The sequence below is a fragment of the Anabas testudineus genome, chromosome 13, assembly GCF_900324465.2.
Source record: "Anabas testudineus chromosome 13, fAnaTes1.2, whole genome shotgun sequence".
Lineage (NCBI taxonomy): Eukaryota > Metazoa > Chordata > Actinopteri > Anabantiformes > Anabantidae > Anabas > Anabas testudineus.
In genome coordinates, this window is record NC_046622.1 from 5,131,469 (window position 1) to 5,154,338 (window position 22,870).

Genomic DNA, 22,870 nt, shown 5'->3' on the forward strand with positions numbered 1-22,870 from the left:
GGTGAAGCGTGATACGCAGTAAAACTTTATGAAATAGAAAAGTTCTCATTAAAACACTAAACATCTAAATAAATGGAGATGCAAGTGTCCTAACAAGCCTATCTGAATCCAAAAATGACGTCCCAGGGTGAGAACTGAATGAAAACACATTGATTTTATTCTTACCTCTCAACTGAGAAGCACTTCAAACTCGCTGTAGTCAAATCAGCCACTAGGAGGAAGGAGGACACTGAAACGAGCACACAGCCTTAATATCAACCTGTCACTATTATCCCAGTATAGTCATATTTGTGGACACTCGTGGCCACACCACAAAAATACCAGAGGAAAATGCCATAGAAAGAAAAACATACCAAAGGAAGGTTTCTCCAACTCTCAGGACACCAGAACCACAGGTCATTTAATATTTATAGGACTGCTTTGGTCTTAAAAAAACTCCACAAGCTTTTTAGCTGCTTTACTGTCAGTATCTTTTACAAAGTCACATAACAGCAGGTTAGGGTTAGGATCAGCAGTTACTGAGGATTTCACTAAAATCTTAACTTATCTTTTTCTCAAAACTGGATAAATACTAGTCAGAGATGTTTATGACTGATTAAATTCAGTAGGGATCACTTCCAATAAAGATGCTAACGAAGCCTAACGTTTGGTGGGTGGTGAACAGCTCTTCTATAAAAGTGATAGGAAAATTGGTTTAAAACTATATATTTTTTAAATGACAGCAGTTTTTGGGAATTCAGTGCTCACAAGCATGAACACTGACATCTGTTATTGGTTTCAGGCTCCTGGTTTTGTGTATGTTTGCTCATGGTCATGGCTTAATGACACAAAAGAACAGAGCCACTGTCCGTGTTATTAATATCACATGTGCTATTATAACAAGTCAAAAATCTCTGCTGTTAAGAAATGTGTGGAGGTGTAATCAGCCTGGATTGGAAACAGGAACATCAGGACTATTAATATTTCGCATATCGATGTAAGATCTTAAAACAGAAATATGCGGCTAATTGGCTCTTCCTTTCAGTGCGGGTGGGGACTGGTAAAGCACAGCAGGAAACAAAGATAGTCTCTCAATTAAATCAATAACATTGACTGACTTCAAAGATGTTGGGCTGCATTACTCCACTCATTTCAGTTCATGTAAAACCTGTGCATGGGTTATTTTATTCATTTTCATATTACACAACCAAATAACCCCTATACTAATGATGTTCAGGATAGACAGGGGTGACATAAAGCTATTTCTCTATACAGGTGCTTTACAATTGCAGGCTTGCTATCCTGCAGCAGTATCAATTATGCAATATCTTTATGGAGATTTAGTGTTATTGTAGCACAAACCCCTTTTAAGCAGAGTTGCTCTTAAGGGCAGTAATTATCTAGCTGCCGCACTGCTGGGGAAAAAAATAATTAGAAAGAATTAATTGATGTGGAAGGATCTATCTGGCTGCCAAGGCTGAACTCTCTAAAGGTGCTTTAATAATAAAACCTCCTCCAACAATATTAAAAAAAAGTCTGCACAGATTTCAGCTGATGTCATACTAAAACTTCAGCAGCATCTATTTCATTTTTTTTAATCCTCGTGTTTTCTTCTTCTCATTGCATTTTCCTTAAAGGTTAAAGAAAATGAGTTTTAGTTTTGCTGCTCTTCCCAAAATCACAAATGTAAAGAGGAAATAGGAATCAGTGTAGTTTTAATAACTGATAAATACACGTCATTCAAGTCTTGACTAACTTGTTTCTGGACTCCACCTTTGAATGTGATGCTCCATTTACATTTTATCCATCTTTTCATTATCAAATGTTCAAACCTTGTAGGTTTAGGCAGATCATTTTGGTAACATGTCGATCTGCCTCTGTGTATAAATCAAAATGTTGTCCTAACAGCACTGAAAAAAAAAAAAGAATAAGAGCACTAACAGCAAACAACAGCTCTGATTAATCTAAATTCACGTCATGTTCAACAGTTGTGATATCCCTGTACTCAGCAGCTGATGAGAGCAGCTGTACTTGCCAGTTACCACACATTTTGCATGCTTTAAGACAATCAGCCGCCTACGCATAACAAGACCTCCGATTGCATAGTGCACCCTGTCAGTCTGAGGTTCAAGCACTGATACAAAGGAGGGGAATGCTCCAACATGACCCCAATGTGTCAGCCTCGGCTGATGAGGCATCTAGTTGACACTGTAACAATCACCGGCGATATCAATCAACACAGTAGATCAGAGAGAGAGAGAGAGACCAGAATGCAGAGGAGCTGTTCAAACATATTAAACAGACCAAGTACAGAGAAAGAGAGATTTCTCAAGTGAGGATGAGGGGGGAGCTACCATTATCTGGGGGATGCTGAGCATTGTGAGAAAATGTGCATGGTAATGAGGGCCAAATGCAACGGGAAGAACTGCATTGTAAATGAGCTGACTTTGTACGCTTGGGCTTGGATGAATCTCTGAAGTGTTGTTTGTTAATCAAAGGACAGAAAACAGAGAGGGGGGGAAAAATGACTAAAAATAGTAACTGAAAAGCTGGGAGCAGCTCACACATACAGCGGTGGTAATTGCTATGAAAAGGTTACCGTTGTTGTAAGTCACACTATGAAGGCGGGTTGAGTAACTAGGAGATACCTCTCGACATTAAGCCGATGGATGCACAGCTCCTCAAAGTCCCAGGGTGGGACTGCATCTCAGGCATTGTCTGGAAGACTGTGAAGCTTTAAAGCTGTGTAACCTGATCAAAAGGCAAATAATCTGACTAGAGGTCACAGGATTTACCTTATCAATAATAGGGAAAAGTTAAATTCACAGCACTGCTCCATCTTTATCCTCTGTATCAACTGGGGGGAAAAGGACTCCCACATGTAGTGAACACTACCAAGATCAAGAGGTCATGGGAAAAGCTTTTTAGGAATGTGAGCACAGGCCTGTTCCACTTACCTCAGGGTTTATTCTGTGACTGAAATAATCATTTTAACGCCAGGATTTCAATAAACATTTATTTACAAAATGAAAATAATGACAAAGAATAATTTGTAGAGTGAATACAAAACATGTGCTAATATGATAAAATACGTTATCATACACAACATATATCTTATGAATGTGTTAAATAAACTATGCTTAGATATTTGGAATCTGTAGAGTCTGAGTTGAGGAAGCAGGCAGCCAGTGTTGGATTATAGGGATTATTGCATCTCACTTGTGTTTAAGGCAAGGATGAGACATAAAGAGGAGACAGAAACACTTCACAAAACAATGAAGCAATAATACTACTCTCTTCATCACAGGACACACTATCACATAAACATCAATGACCGAGGGAGAAGAAGGCAAAAAAATAAGAGAGGATACGCTTCGAGTTAAAGAAATAGTCATGTAACAGTTTTACAAATAGTATTGGTCCATACATGTTTCATATAAGAACAGCTTGTAAGAGTAGAGCTAGTTTTCAAAGCCGTGTGTGTGTGTGTGTGTGTGTGTGTGTGTGTGTGTGTGCGTGTGTGTTCATTATGAAACAGTCCCTGCAGTTGTCAGACGAGTCATGTCCCATGATGTGCAGAGCACCGTAATGACTTGAGCGTCTTTGGTGCCTGATGTGCTGTACTGGTGTGAGTCCGGAGTCATAGTCCGCTCCCTTTTGTCGAACTGCCTGAGGTCTCGGCCTGTTCCCGTCTCTCTGGTGTTCTCTTCAGTACGGGTACTGCTTCTGTTTCTTCCCTGCGAAACAGGACAGCCAGGTGCACAGAAGCATGGCAGCCGCTGCCCCTGCTCCTGTGCAGTAATACGCCCAGCCGATCTGGCAGGAACCTGCAGAGGAAGGCAGAGGATGGAGGATGACATCTTTAGTTCGTTTTATTTATTCATTTTCTGTCAGAATGATATTTCCAAAAACCCCATGAATGGATTTCAATAAAATTAGGACAGATAAGCCTTAGGCCAAGGAAGAACTGATTTCAATTTTGGTTTAACCGCTTAGAAGAGATTTGCACTGTTGACTCTACATTCACAGAACCTTTTTAGGAAAATTGCTTCTAAGTTCCACATCACTTCTTTGATAAATGAAGAAAACATATACTAGAGCTCAGATCTGCTCCATTGCAATGAAAAGAACTGCGTGTTCATCTGTTTACATGTAATACCTTTACTTTTATTGTCCCGTGTACACACGTCGGTCAACAACTCTCACAACAACTCTTGTGTGTGGCTGGATGAATGAATCAGTGTGTTCAGCTCCAATACATCACCTAGTTGTGCACACTACTTCATCAATGTTGCACCTCTACTCTTGTCTTTGATCTAACTAGTCAGTGTTAAGTTAGTATGTTAGTGTTAAGTGCAAATAATGTTGTGAACTGCTTCAACATTTTCTGTCCGAGCCACTATATTTCCCTTTCCTTTGAGAAAGAGTTAGCAGTGCTCAAACAAATGCTCTGGACATAGTTCAATTGCAAACTGACAGTGCATGTGGCACACAGATGCATTTTTTTCCATACAATCCTCAGAGTAAATTATGTGCATTATTAAACAAGGATAGCCTATATCACATTTGTAATTTGGAATAAATTGTGATGACCATCAAAACCTCTCATTATAAGAAACACATTTTGGGAGAAAATCTGATTGAATGCAGTCATTACGAGCCGGGTGGGAGAATAAGGAGGCGTCTCATTAACAAATCGTATCAGTCTTCTTCTCACTGTGGAAACACGAGTCAGCTCCTGAAAAATACAGAGTCTCATTTTCTGTTCTGCTAATTTTTCTCTTTATAATGTGGCTGCAGTTTATCTGGGAGAATATTTCATCTTGTGTTTCATATTTAACACATCTGTAATCAATGAGTCCAACACCAGGTGTTATTCTTTGAAGCACTGACTGCTCTCTCCGTGATTAATGAAAGGATTTGTGAAGCAGAGGTTCAAAGACAATGTGTTGGCGAAGGCGTCATTTGTGTGAAATCAACCGTTTACAGAAGAAGTGCTAACGAGAACGGGGTGAAACGGAAATAGCCATGATGCAATCGTTTTTCGACAAGCAAATTTAATATGCTAACAGCACACTGGTGTACATGTACTTGTTAACTGTAATTTATATGTACAAATAATAATATGTTCATTAAAAAGTTAAAGTTATAAATATTGATAAACAACATAACTGGCACGATTCCTGTCTCGGCACTGTGTATTTCGCCTGCCCCGCCTCTCTCCCACTCCTCCACCTTCTCCTCGTTCCCCTAGGTTCAGGCCGTTCACCGTCCAATCACCAGCTGCTCTAGGACTTCCCCTCCTTTACCTGTCACCTGAGTCTTCCACACCCACCTGCTCACATGTTTCCACGTCCTCCTCAGTCATCTATATTTCAAACCAGCCCATTTCCTCATATCCTTTCCCACAGTGTATGTGTGCTGTCATTTGCGCTGTTCATGCTGTGGACTCTTGTTCATGCCAACTCCCCTGTTATCTTCCTGTTTGCCTGGAAGCCACCTTTGTCTTCATTAAAGCCACTTCACTGAACCTGCCCGCCTGTCTGTTTGTCTTCATGTTTGCCCGCGGTCCCGTACTCGAGCTGCGACACATAATTACTTCTGATAACATGGTCTTCCATTTCAGTCTTTAAGATGATAGGGTTAGGAATTTAAATCAGTCAGGGTTATCTGTTTTAATTTTATGGACATGGCTTAGATTTAAATACTGCTACAGCAGTCACATTTATCTGCCCACACAGAGGCAGTTGTATTCTGTATAAATCCATAATTTACATAACCACAAAACACACTGTGGGCTTTATTTGTTCCATACAATCAGCAGATTTACAAAGTTCCATATGCATCATGGTTTTTTAATATTTATCAACCTGCATTTTTTAAATCTACAATAACAGAACAAGATAATTGTCATTTTTGCCTTGCTGGCAATCATAGAGTAATATATCACAACAACTAAATTGGAATGAAATGGGATATGAATATTTATTGTCTACAGCAGTGTTGCTTTGATGCCAATGTCAGCTCAAAACTTTGATTGATGGTAAAAAACAAATGGTTTGACTTCCTGGAAACTGGCTGTGATATTACGGTTCACCTTGAACGCCTTCAATAGTTCTAGTACGTCCCGCTGACCTTTCCTACAGAGCCACTTATCAGCACAAATTTTTCATTTGTACATGACAAATGTCAAAATCTAATGGGCAGACTGCAATGACTTCCACCTTCCATGCGTCCAAAAGAATGAGTTTTCTGCTTATGTCATCCTCGGGTCAAACTGTCACCTTTGAATGCAGCACATCTTTTAATTAGTGCACACACATGAAAAATGGCTGCATGCTATTTATGTCATTCAATGAAACCACAGGGGATGGTTAACAAGGGGGACAAGTGTTAAGTAATCATATTCTGAGGACATGACAAGGTTTTGCGTATTGAATAAAGCAGAAAAACAATAATTATAAAAAATTAAATGTGGCAGAACTTTCCTAACTTGACGGATACTGATGTAAATTAAAGGAGAAAGCAAATTTGTGTCAGCTGAGGGCTTTATCAACTTATTACCTGTGACAGTGTTGTCCTCTATTTTGCTCTGATGTTTGGTCAGTAATGTTTGGTTAATAATAAGTTAATCTTTTTAATTTGAAAAAAAATCAAACCCTATTTGATTGGTATCAAATAAAAGTTTAGCGGCGGTATGAATAGCTCTTCAACCTGATACAGTAGCATATATATAGTCTGTGAGATATTCCTGATTATGCCTCTGAATACACAGCACAAATTGAGCTCCTGCTTATTCTCAGCACATATTTACAGAAGTAAAACACTTAATTAATTAAAGTTTTAAAGCAACAGGAGGTTCTGTTGACTTTTTATCATATCGTCTCTTTTTCTATTTAACAGTACCAGAGACTTGTGTTTGCTTGGTTTCCAAGAAAGGTATGTCAAGGGCCTGATAAAAAAGTCTGTTCTAGGTTTCTAACTTTTTGAAAGATTTTTCTGTTCTGGGACCAAATCAGTGAGCAGCGTGAGACAAATTTACACAGTCGAGGCTGAAGCATAGGTGTGTTATTTAGGCGCTTTTGAGCAGACTGAAGATGTATGTGGATGATGGATCTTCCAGGCAGACAACTTACCTAGTTGAAACTGGTCTGAGCTGTTGTTGCAGGTCTGCTGTACTTCCTCACTGTCCCATCCCAGTGGGTAGAGTGCGCAGCCTGAACCTATGAGCAGACCTGAGAACAAGAGGAAGAGAAGTGGAGTCAGTCAGTGAGGAAGGAAGACTTAGCAGTAACTCAGCTGATCACTGGGGATTCAAAACACAGCACAATACACGGCTGAAGGCTGAAACTACACCATTTGTGAGGGGAAAACTGCAGCAAGGACAAATGAGCCCCATCAAGGTGTTCACTCGACTCCACGGGGACGTTAGGTATTGTTTTTGAGAGACCTTGCCTCTGTGGCTTTTCATAATTTAAGAATCTTTTCATTAATGAGGGAGAAAAATGCGAAGCTGTGTGTTTTTCTTTGTTGCATCCAGACATCCAGCAAGGTGAAATGAATTCAAACTCAGGTTCTGAGTTGATTCTTTCTCATTCTTTGCTTTATACTTTAATTAAAGTGACCAGAAAGACAATGAGGTGCTGCCCCACAGTAGAGTGATGTGTGCCACCAAACCTCAGTGACTTTTTTTGTTGTTGCACCTATTAACCGTTTCCAGCAGATAGTGACGTGGAAGCTGCTCTGACCTGTTCCTGCAGTTTTACACCTGAACAAACCTCACATCCCTTTTGTAAAATGACATGGACTGTGGCTTTAACACTTCATTGCATTTTTACGGCAACAAAACAAAGCACCACTCTGCCAGCAGCTCGTAAAACTGCTGCAAATGAACAATGAACGTATGCAAATAGTTTGGCAATTTCTCACAGAGGCAACAGCGGAAAAAAAACAAGCTTTTTTTTTTTTTGCAACGCAATAATTACTGTAAAACTCTGGAAAATCCTTGAGGGAATGCTTTATGTCAGTGATTAAAGAGACTTATGACTGTGCTTAAAACTGCACACAGAGACGAGAGCAAAATCTAGTCAAGGCCATTACATTAAGGATTAATATCCTCAATATTTGCCTGTAGCCAGGTCTTCACATGATTCCCTAGATGCCAAGGCCTGTCTCTTAAAATTACCCTGTGGGTGCCCCTGGTAGGTGGCACTGCCATCACATTAGCCTAATCCCCTTCGATGTGTCTGCCCTGCTATCAGTTTTGGGATGTGAGGATGGCAGCAAAGGAAAGGAAGGAAAGAAAGCTCTGCCTTCCAACCTGATTACCCCTGCCATCCGCGACTTACATCTAGGCCAGATAACAAGCTGGAATTAATCCACATGCTAATACAGATGGGCTAGACAAACTGGCTAACATCTGAGGTGGAGCAGGAAAAGTGAATAAGACATCTGTGTTTTCCCCAGCCGCAGCCAAAAGGACGATGAATGTCATAGGGTTGGTTCTGTGAGAAAATAGACGGGCTGATTATGGCACCTGTGGTAGAAAATCAATTCAGTGCAACTCCAGCATGTTGATGAGAATGAAGGGATATAAAAGGGTCTGACCAAGTCTGCGTCATTACAGCTCAGGATCAGAGGGGATCCGGGGATTTTCACATGTAACTACTCAGCCGTTTCGTCTTCACACCATTAGGAGAACTTCAGACGAGTTTTGGCTTCAGACCTTAAATTACTATCATTACTTGAGCTGTACAGCAAAAAATAACAGAGTGATTTCATGTAGAACTCAGTACAAGCAACCGCTGTGGAGATCTACTACTACAAGGTAGAAAAATACATTTAGGAGCAAGTGAGCATACACACAGTCATTAAAACGGTCCCCGTTATATAATCTTATCAAATGTGTTTTGATTCGAATTTGTAACAGTAAAGACTGTAAAGCATGATAATGTATTCATGATTAATATTTAACTAAATCAGAAATTCTCTTTCAAGTGTTGTGTAATACCGAGCGATACAGCAGCATGTAATCAAATCGAATTTCCTTGCAGCAAGAGGGGAAGAAGAAAAAATGTGGTTTTGTTTCCTGAAGACATTGTTATTCTATCCAGCAAACTGCTTTATTTCCATTTCAAAAAATCAAGATTAATGGGGATTCTCAATCATACTTTGATTAACACATTTGTTAAAATGATGGAAACTACAAGGAGCTGCTGCTCTGGAGCTGGCACCTCCAAGAGAAGAATGGAGAAAGAAAAACACCAGTGCATAGTTTCCACATGAGGTCAGATGATGACGACGAGGTTGAATGCTGAAAATTGTCCATTTTCAGACTACAGACAGGAGAAGAATTAGCGCCACAACAAAGACAAGAGCTCAGTTCCATTGTGTGAGCGCAAAAAATCAAAGGTTTCTGAGTGAACCGTTGGTGCTTTCTGTTGGTTTTGGGGATAAAGTCAGCGAGCCTGCCACACTGCAGTGGGTGAAATCAATGTGAGCATTCACGTGTTACCATATGATACTGTGAAACACAAATCACTGGAGGAGCAGCCAACAAAAAATGTAAACACATGGCCAAGATGCAATTCAATTCCATATGCGCTCCTACATTTTTCTTCTGGCTTTTTATTTTTGTCCAACGATACTTAATTCCATGAAATCCCATCCTCCACACTCATTATGCAGGTTACTGAGAAGCCGAGGTAGAGAGAGGCTGGGTACTGGGATGTAGGAGAAAGATTACCGAGTCTACAAAACATTCTTTGAAATAATGTTTATGAGCCAGGCTGCTAGAAAGAAGTGTGGACATGTGAGAGGGGAACTACCTCAGGCTCGGATTCTCCATGGATGCTGCTGTAGACAGATACTTCCTGTCGTTGTGATTTCTAAAGCTGACACTGATGCGCCCTGGTCTGGGGCTTTGTGTCATTAGCATGTGGTTGTCTGTTTGGCTTGTGACCTCTGAGCAAAGCCTCGCTGACCTCACAACAGCCTGCATATGTAGACATTTTGTATTATGTGTTATTATGTTTTTATTCTATAAATCATTGGTGAATTTTAATCTGATGTCCCAGTGAGTCTTGAGAATGAGCGAACAGAAATGTTGTAATCACAAGCACCACACCACATGCTAGAGTTAGGACATAAAAAGAATAATCCCTTCAGGACAAATTGGCTCGCTGTGGTGAGCAAAAACTAAAGTCAAATAAGAATAATGCAGTGGAAAATGGACCAATTCGACTTTTAAATATTATGTCACTGCAGGTAAACCAAGTGATGCCTTTAGACTTTTGACGCTGTCACTCGACCACATAATAAACTCAAAATCTGCAGCCAGTTAAATCACTTTAATTCTACCTGTTCAGGGGTTTTTGAGAATTTAATTGCTTTCCCCAAACCACAGAAATGTTTTTCTCGCTCTCAGACAACACGGTGAGCTTCAACAAGGGGAAATTTGCTGTCAGCAGATGGCTACCTCATGAAGAAATCATTGCAGGACTCCACTAAGCTGCCATTAGGAAGAAGTCTGCAGATGGCTGTTATAGCATCTACGCAGCAAATACAAGACATGGTGGAAAAGACAGTGAAGATCGTAAATGTGAAGCCACCGGCATCCATTCGGTGTCTGTCAAAATAACTAGTTTCCTTTCAGGTCAAACTTAAAGATGCCCTCAGCTTTCTGGGCGATCAGGAGAGGTTCAAGTGCTGCTCTGTCAACACAGGCCTGGGAGGTTTGTTTGTTTACCGTGCAGCTTTTCGCCAACACCAATGTTTGTAAAACCGTAGCCTATTTTGTCGTCTTTCAGTTGCTATGGCAGCCAGCTGATGCGAAGGAAAGTGAGGAGGAAGAGGAAAAGGGTCGGAGGGAGCGTGCAGTGGAGAATATAAGTGGAGAATAAGAGGTCAGACAACTTATTCACAGATCGAGTTTCAATTGATCTCCATGCAGTCGTTATCACAACGACTATCTCAGGGCCTAATGGCTTCTCTGAAAGGCTATTCTATGAACTGGGAAAGAGTTCAGTTCTATGGCCTCAACCAAATACAATCAGCCTGACATATCAGTGTTCAGTCCATCAGATCTGCTCTAATATAGCGATCTCTCTTCTGCATTTCCTTGCCTCAGATTTCATCATCGCAGTTGAGCTCACTTTGAAATCGCATTTTCAAATGCTTTAAAAAGCACAAAGAGGATGGCTTTATTCTATCAGAGCTGTGCTATTGTCCCCCATCCTTTTCTGTCAACGCTTTTTACCTGAAAGAAAAACTGCCCCCTTTTCATATCCTCCACATTCTCTGATTTAGGGAGTGCTGATGCCTTTTGTCAAGCCTTCCTGCTCTCTGTCCAGAACCAAGGAATTTCTTTAGCCCCCTTCATGCCCCAAGACAATGCTATTCAAGGTTATCATTCAAAAGGCCAAAGAGGACAGGGAGAAAAGGCTGCCACTAAGCTGGAGAGAATTTTTTGGTGGCCAGGGAACTGGAGTGGGGATATGCCTGAATGGGCCGGCTTAATGTAAGACATTCCCTTTTGGGCTTGGAGGATCATAATCCGAAAGAGGACGGAAAATGTAGGAGCAACCACACCTGGGAAGGTGTGCTATGTGCTGCCTAAATATTATGCACCTTTACCTGTCCTTTGGCCTGTTTTCACATTTCCAAAGGGTTTAGATCTAGTCTCAGAGTGGTTTTATATATTAATTTTCCAGAAATATGTTAGTGTGATGAGGAAAGACAGAAAAAAACAGCATCAGGATCAATGAGATGAATGGAAAAAAGGGAAATAAACTCACAACAAGGGTTCTTTGTCGACTATTATATAAAATGAGATGATTTTAAGATTTAATACTGCAGTCATAGTTAAATTCACTATGAAAGTAACAAATTCATACTCACAACAAATAGAAAATAAAGAGGAGCAGGTAAAAGAACGACATGTTCAGACTCATTCTTCTTTCCTTCTTTGAAATGGTATTGGTAACATGTTGTGTGTGTGTGTGTGTGTGTGTGTGTGTGGCTGTGGCTGTGGCTGTTTGCTTTATTAAGCTTTAATCTGAGGCAGCGACAGGTTCCCAGTGTCACTTGAACAGTCCACGTGACTCATCTGTCAACACAACCATCCCTGGATGTTGAGGCATGTTTTCTCTGCTACTTGAAACACAAAGCACACCGACACGGGCGGCGTGCCTGCTCTACTTCTGATGCTTTGATTCTCTGTCATTCAAGTTGGATCAATACAGTCAGTTTACCAGAAGTGTTTATGTGAGCATTTTTGCTGGCGAAGACGGTTGCTTCTACATGGGCAACTGGGGAATCTGGAGATTCAGCTGAAACACTGCTGGAACTGTGAGAGGCGAGGGATGAGGGGGGGATGCAGAGAAAGAGGGGATTTAAAGATAGCATGTGAAATACATGCGGTGAGCGATGTGCACCGTGAAGCATACAAATACTGCTGCTGACAGTGGCTGGCATTCAAGTGTTATTTAGCCAATAGACTGCTGATTAGTTTCCTACTTGTTTACAAAGCTACGTCAAGCATGTTAAGTAGTATTCTTCAACTATCTTGTTTTTTCATCACTGTTACTTTGCTAATCACTGCTGTTGTTGTTTTTCTGCACAGTTCTTACTAGAGACTACCTCCATCACTAACAAGAAGTGAGAAACTGTATTACTGACCAGGCCCGTAAGATCAGAGCTCTGTGACAAACACCCTCTACATCGAGTTCAGGCCTCTCACCAACACTGTGACCACCCTCTCCATGACAAATGTCCCCCTATTCCCTCTGGTATTTGCTTCTGCCAGCACCAAGAAAAGGTCAGACAGTTATAAATTCCTTTCTATCCCATCAGCCATCAAATGACTTATTGTTAGATCAGTTTTATGTGAGGTCTTTATCTTGCAAATGTGTTTTGCCCTTCACTTCCCGTTTTGGCTTGCTTCATCTGCTCTGCATCAGTAGCTATCTCGAAGCATTACTAATAAACAGGGCCGTGCTGTGGTTTATGAAACACCACAGATCTGGGAAGTTCCATGACATGCAGAGGAACAACCTGCAAAAAAATGATATGAGTCCACACGCTTGATGCTGTTTTTGGACCACTGGTCTTGTTTGTATAATGCAGTGGTGAAAGCAAACCGTGCATTAAAGCCTAACAAGTACTTAACAGTTACTTAAAGTTCAAGTTTGTGGTGACGAAAATGAGACTGGGTTTGATTACATATTCCTAAAGAACTGGCCAAAAAAAGCTCAGAGTAGTGTGTTTCTCTGGGGTTGTGCGACTCCTGCCACACTCTTATTTTTTTCCACGTTCATCCATCAGTCACCATCACTGGCCCTGGGCAGAGTAAGCAGCTTGTTATATTGATCTGTTTCAGTGCTTTTGCTACAAGTGTTCTGTCAAGAGCTAGTCTTATCTAATCACAACGTCCATTTGTCACACAGTTTCCGACTACATTCGGTAATTAATATACACACCAATTACAAGAGCAAATTAACTTGCGGTTCATTGAGCAGCGGCCAAGTATTAAGTGGAAAAAACAGCATTAAGTCTACGGCTCAGGAGCCCACAGTGTATAAAACATACACAAGATGAAAGCAGGGCGCGGTAAATACGTCACAAATAACGTTCAAAAGAGAACATCTTCTGAATTTGTGGAGAGAATGAGCTTTTCACACGGGGGTGCAGATATTTTCTGTATGTCTCACTCTCTCCAGCTACAAACCCACGCCTCTTTGTGACCTCAACCATGTCTCCTCTGATCTCACATTGCAAATTGGACATTCCCCCTTCCCCTCCTTCCAGTTAGAGAAGTCAAATAAAAAGCAGACAAAAAAATAAGAGAAAGAATTCAGCAGCATCCGAGAGAAATTCCTTGTCTGACTTTTCCAAAATGCTGCACAATTTTACTTTTCCCTTGTAAATGTAGTCACCGTGGTGCTAAACACTGTGGTGGAATCTAAAGCATGAGCAACAATGGAAACAGTGAATCAGTATTTGAGAAACCCTCCCATGCCAAGATCACCTGATTGCTACGGTGCAGCACTGGTATTAATTTGCTGTCTACGCTTTTTTTCACCGAAGGAAAGATTAGCTTTTGCAATATCTTGCAATATTTTAATGACTTTCTGTATTATTTTTGTGAGGCTTCGTGGCAGGATGCTGACAATAAGCTACTTTACTTGGTCATGACATAAATTGAATCAAAGCTAACTTATAGTCGATTCTGGAAAACAGTACCTCAGTCTAATTGAACTGAAATTTCAGTGGGAAATGTACTGAGAATATATATGAACATCTTCTTCAAACTATTATACCATCAGCATGACAGTCTGGAATTTCAATTTAAAAAGCAATGGCTGTTCCAGCCTTCAGAGAGGCAAGTTGAGTGAAGTAGGGAACTTGTGAGGGGAACAACAAAGCCAAAGGGTATGGAAATCCTCCTCAGGGTAGGATCCACTTTATAAGGTCCTACAAGTGTAGCTCTTCTAACTGGGTCATGTCTGATGTGTTGAGCAGCACTCTCCTCCCACTGACAGAGCCTGACAGAAAAGCATCACAGTAGGCCACGTGTCCAAAAGTCAGCACACACCAACAGCGAAGCGTAATTACCCTTTACAATGAGCAGTAAACATGCTAACGCAAGCCTTTCTCAGGAGAGCGATATCAAAGACGCTGCAATCTATGCTTTAATATTCATGTTAACAGCATCCAAATATGCAATGAATGTTTCAGGATGCTTCATGCACACACTGCCAGACATCAAAATGCCTCTCTGACAGTACTGGGGCTCGTCATGTGAGCAGCTCCACACCACAAACACAAAGAGGATCCTTTAAAAAGACAATGCAACGCCTCAGGGATTGAGGAAAAAATGGACTCCCACTGCCAAGTGTACAAAGTACTCCATAGTTTGTGTTTCAAGTGCCGGCCCACTGCATTCACGCTGTCTTCTGGGACACACACCAGGCTAGCTTATTAGCCTTAGGGATTGAGTTTAAGCAGCCTTACCTAACTTTCAAAGCGCAAATATTCCCTGTGCTAAGAGGTCACTTTTCCTGCCCGCATTTCATTGTGTGGGTGTAATGTAAAAGCCATTCAGCAGGAGTGGAAATCTCAGTATGACATGAGGCCCACTCTAAAGCCCTGGAATGGAGAATTGTAATAACACCAGAATTTAACTTATATACACATCCAAACAAAGCAAACAGCTGAAGCAGAGGGTTTTGCTGTTACTAAAAGTAAATGTGGAAAGTGGAAACGTTCTGAAACCTTTGTCCGAACCCATGGAGGTTACAAATTAAACTGTATTCTAACTTATACAGATTCTGCAGGTTAGAAGACAATGCACCAGTGTCTCTCCTCTTCCATCACATGCTGTTATCATGACATTTGAGAGCCCTTGAGGGAGAGGAGAACAGTTGAAATGAGAACACATTATGTAACATGTCAAGTAATCTGCGAGCAATACAATAGGGTAATACAAAAGAGAGGCGGAGATGATGTTGTGCAGCCCTGTGTGCGCTTTTGACATTTTGTATGATATTGAATTGGTATTGTGATCCCACATAATCATATAATATCTGGTTTAGCCTGTTCGCTCAAGGATGAAATGCTATTTCTGCCCTGATGATGCCACAGATTGAAACCAAACAGATGTCAAGGAAAGGCGACCAATTCCATTTCATATGAAGATTTACCATTATCTTGCTTTTTTTTATGCTGCCATGCAGACACGGTGGTAAAGCTTACTGAAGTACACTAAAGCGGATTAAATTCAGATAAATGTTAGTAATCAAACTGCAGCCTCCTGGTTATGCTTTTCTTCTTAACAACACCGTAGTGACTCCTATAAACTGATAGGTAATAAAATAAGATCTAGAATAAACTGCGGTTTCTTAACACTGATTGTGTGGAAAAGAGACGCGACAATGACACTTGTTTATTTCACTTCCATTCAAATAGTTTTCTGATTATCTTTGCTTCTTGGGCAGAGCCCTCGATAAATGTATTGGCGTGTTTTTACAGGCACATTCATTAAATCTTCAGCTTGATAAACCATATTTTGTCAGTTAAGCCCTGCAGGCAACCCAAATCAAAACATTTATGTTAAAAGAAATAAAACCAGTTGGATCAGCTTAAACCCAGAGATTAAAACTGAATTGGTTGAGCGTTAGCAGGTGGGCAATGAATGAAGCAGTTTATATAGGTAATTACAGAGAATACAGAAAACAGCCTTAATTATCTGAAATAAATCCTTGGCTTTCTTTTATTTACTACTCTGTCCGTTTAGGAAAATGTGAAAAAAACAAGACATAGCGCAGAATGAACAATGGAGCAGTTATTCAGCGTGATACTTTTCCAATAAAATAAGAAGTAAAACAGGACCGTGCTCCGGCCAAGTTTCATTTTATTATGCTGCAGACAAATACAGACTTAACACTTCTATTACACCTCCCACAAACATATGGCTCTAATCAAGCTGCAGGCATTCATGTCATAAGAGTTAGTGGATCACATGAACCCACAGATTATAGCAGGGGAGCAAGGACGAATGAAAATCAATAGTTCCCTGAGTCCTTCCACAACTACCTCTCACCAAGATGTTTAAAAGAGAGAGGAAAAACGATGTGGGAACAATGCACTTTATGCGCCAGTGGTTTCCTGCAACAGTCAGGGCGATTACAGTGAATTCTCACTCTTCACAAAAGACTAATATCACAGTATGTTTGCTCCTTATCTCAGAGGTTTCTGGAAAAACGTTATAAGAATAGAATTAAGTGCAGTACATCAGATATAATAACAAAACACCCACCCGCACAAAAGAAGTCAAAGATATTAGAATTAGTCATTAAACAAAGATTCATTTAAAATTCCCCCCCAAAAGCACTACAATTCAGTTACCTCTTCTTCCATTTTTGTGATGAAGAGCTAAATTTTGCATCTATAAGAAGAAATTACAAATTAAATTTTTGTTCTCTTTATTGTTACTGGTAAGTAGTACCCAGGGACCTCTGACTTCACCAAGATATGGCAGTTAAATTAGTCTTGAATATAATTTAAATTACATCCATGGCAGATTTGTATGTGAATTAAAACATTAGCGATCTCCCTCAATTTTACAAATCACTTCCCGACCTAATGTTATATTATTTCCTTGCAAATAGAGCTTTGTAAAGTTCAATCAGTATTCATGAACACGAACGACTCTCTTCAGAGGCTTAAAATGAGAGATAAAACTTGGGTCTGCTGCACTGACGATGAATTAGAGATCAACTTTGTAAGATGAAACCGTAAAACTTCAGAGCAAAATTAACTTATAGTTCTCTCAGTGATGAGGCCGAAAAGTTCACTTCTGTAATGTCATGTGTCCACAAAGGCGCCCGTTCACTGTCAAAAGAGCTCGTCCACAATGAGTCTCCTGATTGAATCAATTTGAGCGGCCGTGGCTTTAAGACGGACTTGTTCCTGCTCACAAATGATGAGTGAGCTATCGGAGATCATAGGTCGCTGCATGTGTGAATAGTTTTTTGTCTGGGATGAATCTTTTCTTTTTCTTGAATGTTGATTACTATAACCCTGTTACAGTAGTCTCGCAGTGACTGAATAGCCTGCCAAATGCTGTTGAGCATGTACCACTGGACATTTCAGAGCCAGTCAGTCTGATTGATTGAGCTATAAAAAGTTTGTCCGTGGGGCTAACGGGACTCGGATAAGAGATTAAGAGTCTGTTGAGTGTTGATTAATGTTAGTGGATATAACCTGTGGCCAGTGGTGCTGAAACATTTTTATGAAAGGGGGTCTAGACAGAAAAATATACGCACACTGAACTGGAGCGATTTGAAGACAGTGAAGACGAAACAATAACAGGATATTCCCAAGAAACAAGCTGAGTCGAGTCAGTCACAACTCCACAATGAGATTAACAAGAGCATTAGCTGACAGATGAAGCACGAGAGCATCACGATAAAACAGACGAGACTGAAAAAAGATATCTCAGAGGCAACGACCCCAATTTCATTTCTGCTGTTTTCTAAATAATGAGGAATGCAATGAGAGCAGGAGACAAAAAATCCTCACCATATTTATAGGGGACCTTGTCTGTGTCAAGCCCTGCCCCACCCCCCGGACCCAGGCTGCCTGATTAGTATTCAGTGAATTCATTAAGACACAATCGCTGATGTCTGGGAACATGGGAACTCTTGATGGAGGAGAGGTTGAGTTCAGCCCACTGGTTAGTCCCTAAAGAAAAAAACGCCCCATCCCCCAAACCTGAAGGTCACTGTGTCCTCACTCTGATCTGATGATTCAGTGTTAAGATCTTTATTTGCACATGCTGTGTTGTTGTCAGCATGCAAAATTCTGCATCGACTGTGTGAGAAAAAGCGAAATGCAAGTCTGACTTTTGGCTTGATTGTCCCCAAAGGCAATCACCCTCAATTCATCACCCACGGGGGAGTGTTGTTACAATTTACTGTTTCTCCTTGTAAGCTATAAAAAATATAAATGAGATCAGACTTTGCAGCCTGCAGACCATCCATCCCTCAAAAGTTGCTCTCCCACCCCCACCTCCCCAACTATTAAAATCAATGTGGAGATGAATGAACAGCAGAAACTAGGGGGACACACAGAGTAGAAAACTCTTCCGGTTGCTCCGCTGGTTCATACGTTAGGGAGCCGAGCACTGGTTGCATCCTGGCAAACTAGCGATGAATCATTCCTCAGGGAAGCACTTCCACACTTGAACCAGTTTAATAATAACAACAAAAAAAAATCACACCAAAAAACCCGTCCTGCATGAAAGCTTCACAGTAATAAATCACATACGTGTCACAAACATTACACACAGCAGCCACGGTGCACAAATCCATTAGAGGTTGACTTAGCTCTCCTCTTACTGCTGGACTATCAGTCTCATGTGTTTCTTAGATCCTGCTATTGCATTTTTCTGTTACTGCCTCCACTTCTAAAAATTATTTCAAATGATGAGAGAAATTATCAAAAGAAGAAAAAAACTCTTTAATATTGTGAGTTATGGTTGGCTCTTACGCTTGAAGTGGTCTCTTGATGGCTGAGGAAGAATCTTTAGCACGTACCAGTGTTAAGGTGTTGGAAGCAAAAATTAATTAGCATTATAAAAACAAAAAAACAAAAGAGAATAATATGAAGAGCTGTACTGGCAAACCACAGTGCATATCCTCGAGAGAAATGTGAAGCTTCTGTTTTCCTCAACCAGAATGACGAAGAAAGACTTTGATCATCCACTCTACAGTATCTCACCCACCAAGAGAAGAGCAAAACAGAGTCAGGGCATACGATTAGGATTTTCCACACAGGGGAATGCAGAGCTGAGGAAAATGAGGCGAACAGTCATGAAAAGAAAAGCAGAAAACCTCCAGCAGCTGCAACACACTTGACAAGAAACTAAGCTGCTGAAGCAAGTGTCAAATAAAACAAAGTCCTAAACCTTTTCTGACACGCAGTGCAGTCTTTGGATTGTCGCGGCAAGAGTGGGAATTAAGTCACCAGAGACCGAGAATGCCAGGGATAGATCACCAACATCAAGAATAATGCTGACTTTGGTGTGTGAGTGTGAGTCTGCTCACGTGGTATCAGTTTGCATCTGAGAATTAATTCATAAACCCTTCGTTTTTGCAGTTCTTTGTCCAACACATAATTGGAATTCCTTTTATTTGTTACACCATGTTCAGTTTTTGTCATGAGGCCAAAGCTAAAATGGGCTTCCTCTCAGCTGGGTATTCTGTCTCTAAAGATACTTATTTCCAGCCTTTTGGAGCCCAGGCATAGCAGGCAGAAGCATGAACGTGACAGCACAAGCGAGTCAATAAACACACCCAGGCAGCGCACTTTCATTTACGAAGGAGAGAGTACTTCAAAGTTCAGCTGACGGGGTTAAGAGAGAAAACAAAATAATAAAGTGGAATCTGTGCTGGCTGAAAAATGCATTTTGAGATGGAGAGAAACTGATATGGCAGCAACAATAGCAACAATAAACACTGTACATGTGCATTCAAGTGTGGGTCAAAAGGAGAAAAAACCTATTTGATGTTTTTAAATGTCTAAATTGTGCCTCTGTGTTAATTAAATGTGTTTTTCTGTGTTTCAGTTCAGGCATTTCAGCCAAGCAATAGATTATTTCTGGTAAATCCTTCATGAAAAACTGTTTTGTTTTGACAAAATATCCACATAAAAGCAGAGGCAAAGCAATAACTATCCCTAGAACACAATGACACTAATGCAAGAGGAAATAAATGTAAATGGAGATAAGACGTATACAGTGGCAAGAAAAAGTTAAACATTGAACAAGCAGGGTGTCTATGGTGGGACACCATGAGAAGGCTGCTGCTTACTAAAAAGAACATTGCAACTAGGTATTAATTCCTAGGGTTCACATACATTTTCCGCTAGCACTATGAGCTATTTATGGTTGTTCTAATTTTAGGCACGTTATTATTTGTTATTACTCATGACTTAGATAAAGATCAGATCATGTTTTATGACAAATTAATGCAGAAAACCAGATAATTCACATACTTTTTCTTGCCACTGTATTCTAGTGGGAGCTGCAACAAAGAAAGGAGTGTGGTCCTGTGATTAAGTCTGTGTAAGATCGGGAGCATGTTCCAAAGGTTTAAGGTGCCCATTACTGCTGAGTGTAGCAGCAATGGGATTAGTGGAACCCAGAGGGCACAGATGGCACCAAAATCCTCCGAGTCGTACTGAAAAGGTCACACAAAATATAGGAGAGCCACCCCCACCTACTCATCCAGCCATTCATTTCTGCTAACACATTCTTCGGGCTGGTTTTGGCTTTTACTTTTAGTCCCTCATCCATCCTCTCAGCATAGCAATCATTCTTTTCAAATGTGCAACAGAGAGGAGAACAGAAATGCCTTTAAAATGGCAGAGGACACGACTCGCAGTGTCGTTGATGGGATCATGGCAAAGGCTGAATTCAATAAGACATTTGTAATACTTGAGAGGAAAACAGATTCCAGCAGAATCTATTTATTTATGTGTTTCTTGTTAAGGCGTTTAACAGAAGAGGAAGAAAGAGGGTAAAAGATGGCAATGCAGAGTGATAAAAGACACTAGTCTTTATGGCTGTGCTGAGGAAATTGTCGTAATTTAGTTTGAAGGTCATTTTTGACCCTTTCAATTCTTACTCTCTCATTCATTTGTCTCTGTCATAAAGCATGTTCGCATGCTACGTCTGTTGTTTGCATTGCAGCAGAGAGACTCACATTCCTCCTCTGTCTTGTTTTGACACACTGCTTTGTCTGTGTATTTCCTGCCACCATACGGCTGCATCCTCCCCAGGCGCTGGCACCTCCACTAACACCATATGGCAAGGCCAAGGAGGCAGGCAGAACTCTGCAAGATTCTCACTGTGCTTCCGCTGTCCATGTTTGCTTTGATGGATCCACTACACCGCCTACCAATTACCTTATGATGGCAAATACAGATAGCTGCTCATAGTGTGTCTACACAGCAGCAGCAGCATCGCTGGTGTTTTTTGCATGTCTACACTGGAGGCGAAAGGAGGTAAAGTTCAGAACGTCTTTCTCACTCTAAATGCTATATCACCTTCTACTATTGGATTCTCAAAAGGACCACTATGAAGACTACTTGTTTGTATCTTAGTCCTACTTCAGCCTCAATCTAACCCTAACCTATTACTTTTCCAACTGGCTCCCAAGAGAGAGTTACAGAAATAATACATCAGGAAAATGTCACACCCCTTTGCGCCTAGGCCCCAAGCTGTCATGCAGACATCAAGCTGGCATGGATGTGGACATTTTACTACCTCTACTGCCAGCATAATGCAGAGTCAACAATGGCTCTGCATACCAGGTTTGTACCATTTTATACAGGAAAGAGTGGCAGCACAATATTACATGTTTTAATCTTGTCTTGAACGCCCTCATCTTTACTCCACCACAGAGCTTGTAAAGAATGGACTGAGCCTGACAGCTGGCAAACCAATCACTAAATTATGGGGAACTGTTTAGATGATGTGAATCAAATCTCTCTTCTACTTGAACCACGTGTTGGGTGTAGGGGATTTGTGGTTATTAGATCATTTCTGTCCAGTTTAAGTTGACTGTGTGGACAATAAACTAATATCTGTTTTTTCACAGTCTGAAGTTAATTTGGAAAACAGATGGAAAGACCAATGGTAGCTAATTCAGTGATGTGTTCATGCAGTCAGGTGCAGGAAGGGTTTGTAATAATTCACAACTGGAGAAGAGGACTGTCATTCCGCTCTTGTACAGCATGGCTGAAATTCCTGCCAGACCACAATGTGCAAAGTGAAATTTGTGGGTTGGCGGGGCAAGCAAACGTTTTATTCCAAAACCCATTAATTACAAGTGCAGTGCAGCAGTATTTTGGTCAGTACTGAACTGCTGGATTAAAGCTGTTGCTGCACTTCACCTTGGCAACACATGTAAACTCCCCAATGTTCATGTTTTTTCTGACTATTTCTTTTCCCATTTTGGCACCAGCAGGGTTTGGATGAAACCAACTTGTGGAAGGAAGTGTGAAACCAAATTCCAACTCTAGTGACAGACAGGCATGTCTGTCACTAGAGTTGGGAGTTATGTGTTATAATGTGAAGATGGAACATTTGTACCCCAGGATCACACTTCACATGTGGAGTGTGCTATTCTGGAACTGGAAGCTCATTTTGAATGGGAAGGCAATGCCACTGTGTCCTACCTCTGCACAGGCATCATGTTGTAGGAAAGCTAAAAAGCATTTTGGCCTATTTTGTAAAGAAAACATCAGCCTATAAATCAGAGATATCATTAAATTTTATGTAGTAATTTTATAACTGGTGAAGTAATTTCATCTGATCCTCACATAG

The 22,870-nt window shown here is 40.7% G+C and overlaps 1 protein-coding gene across 1 annotated transcript in view; it reads right to left on the minus strand.

Moving 5' to 3' along the window:
- Positions 1–2,981: 2,981 nt before the first annotated feature.
- LOC113149720 (LHFPL tetraspan subfamily member 6 protein) overlaps positions 2,982–22,870 on the minus strand; it is a 38,606-nt gene continuing 18,717 nt past the window's right edge. The window contains exons 3-4 of the mRNA XM_026341968.1: positions 7,116–7,214; positions 2,982–3,806 (exon numbers count right to left, since the gene is read on the minus strand). Coding sequence (XP_026197753.1) covers positions 3,688–3,806; positions 7,116–7,214 — 218 coding nt within the window. The 3' untranslated portion in view covers positions 2,982–3,687. The remainder of the gene's footprint in view (positions 3,807–7,115; positions 7,215–22,870) is intronic.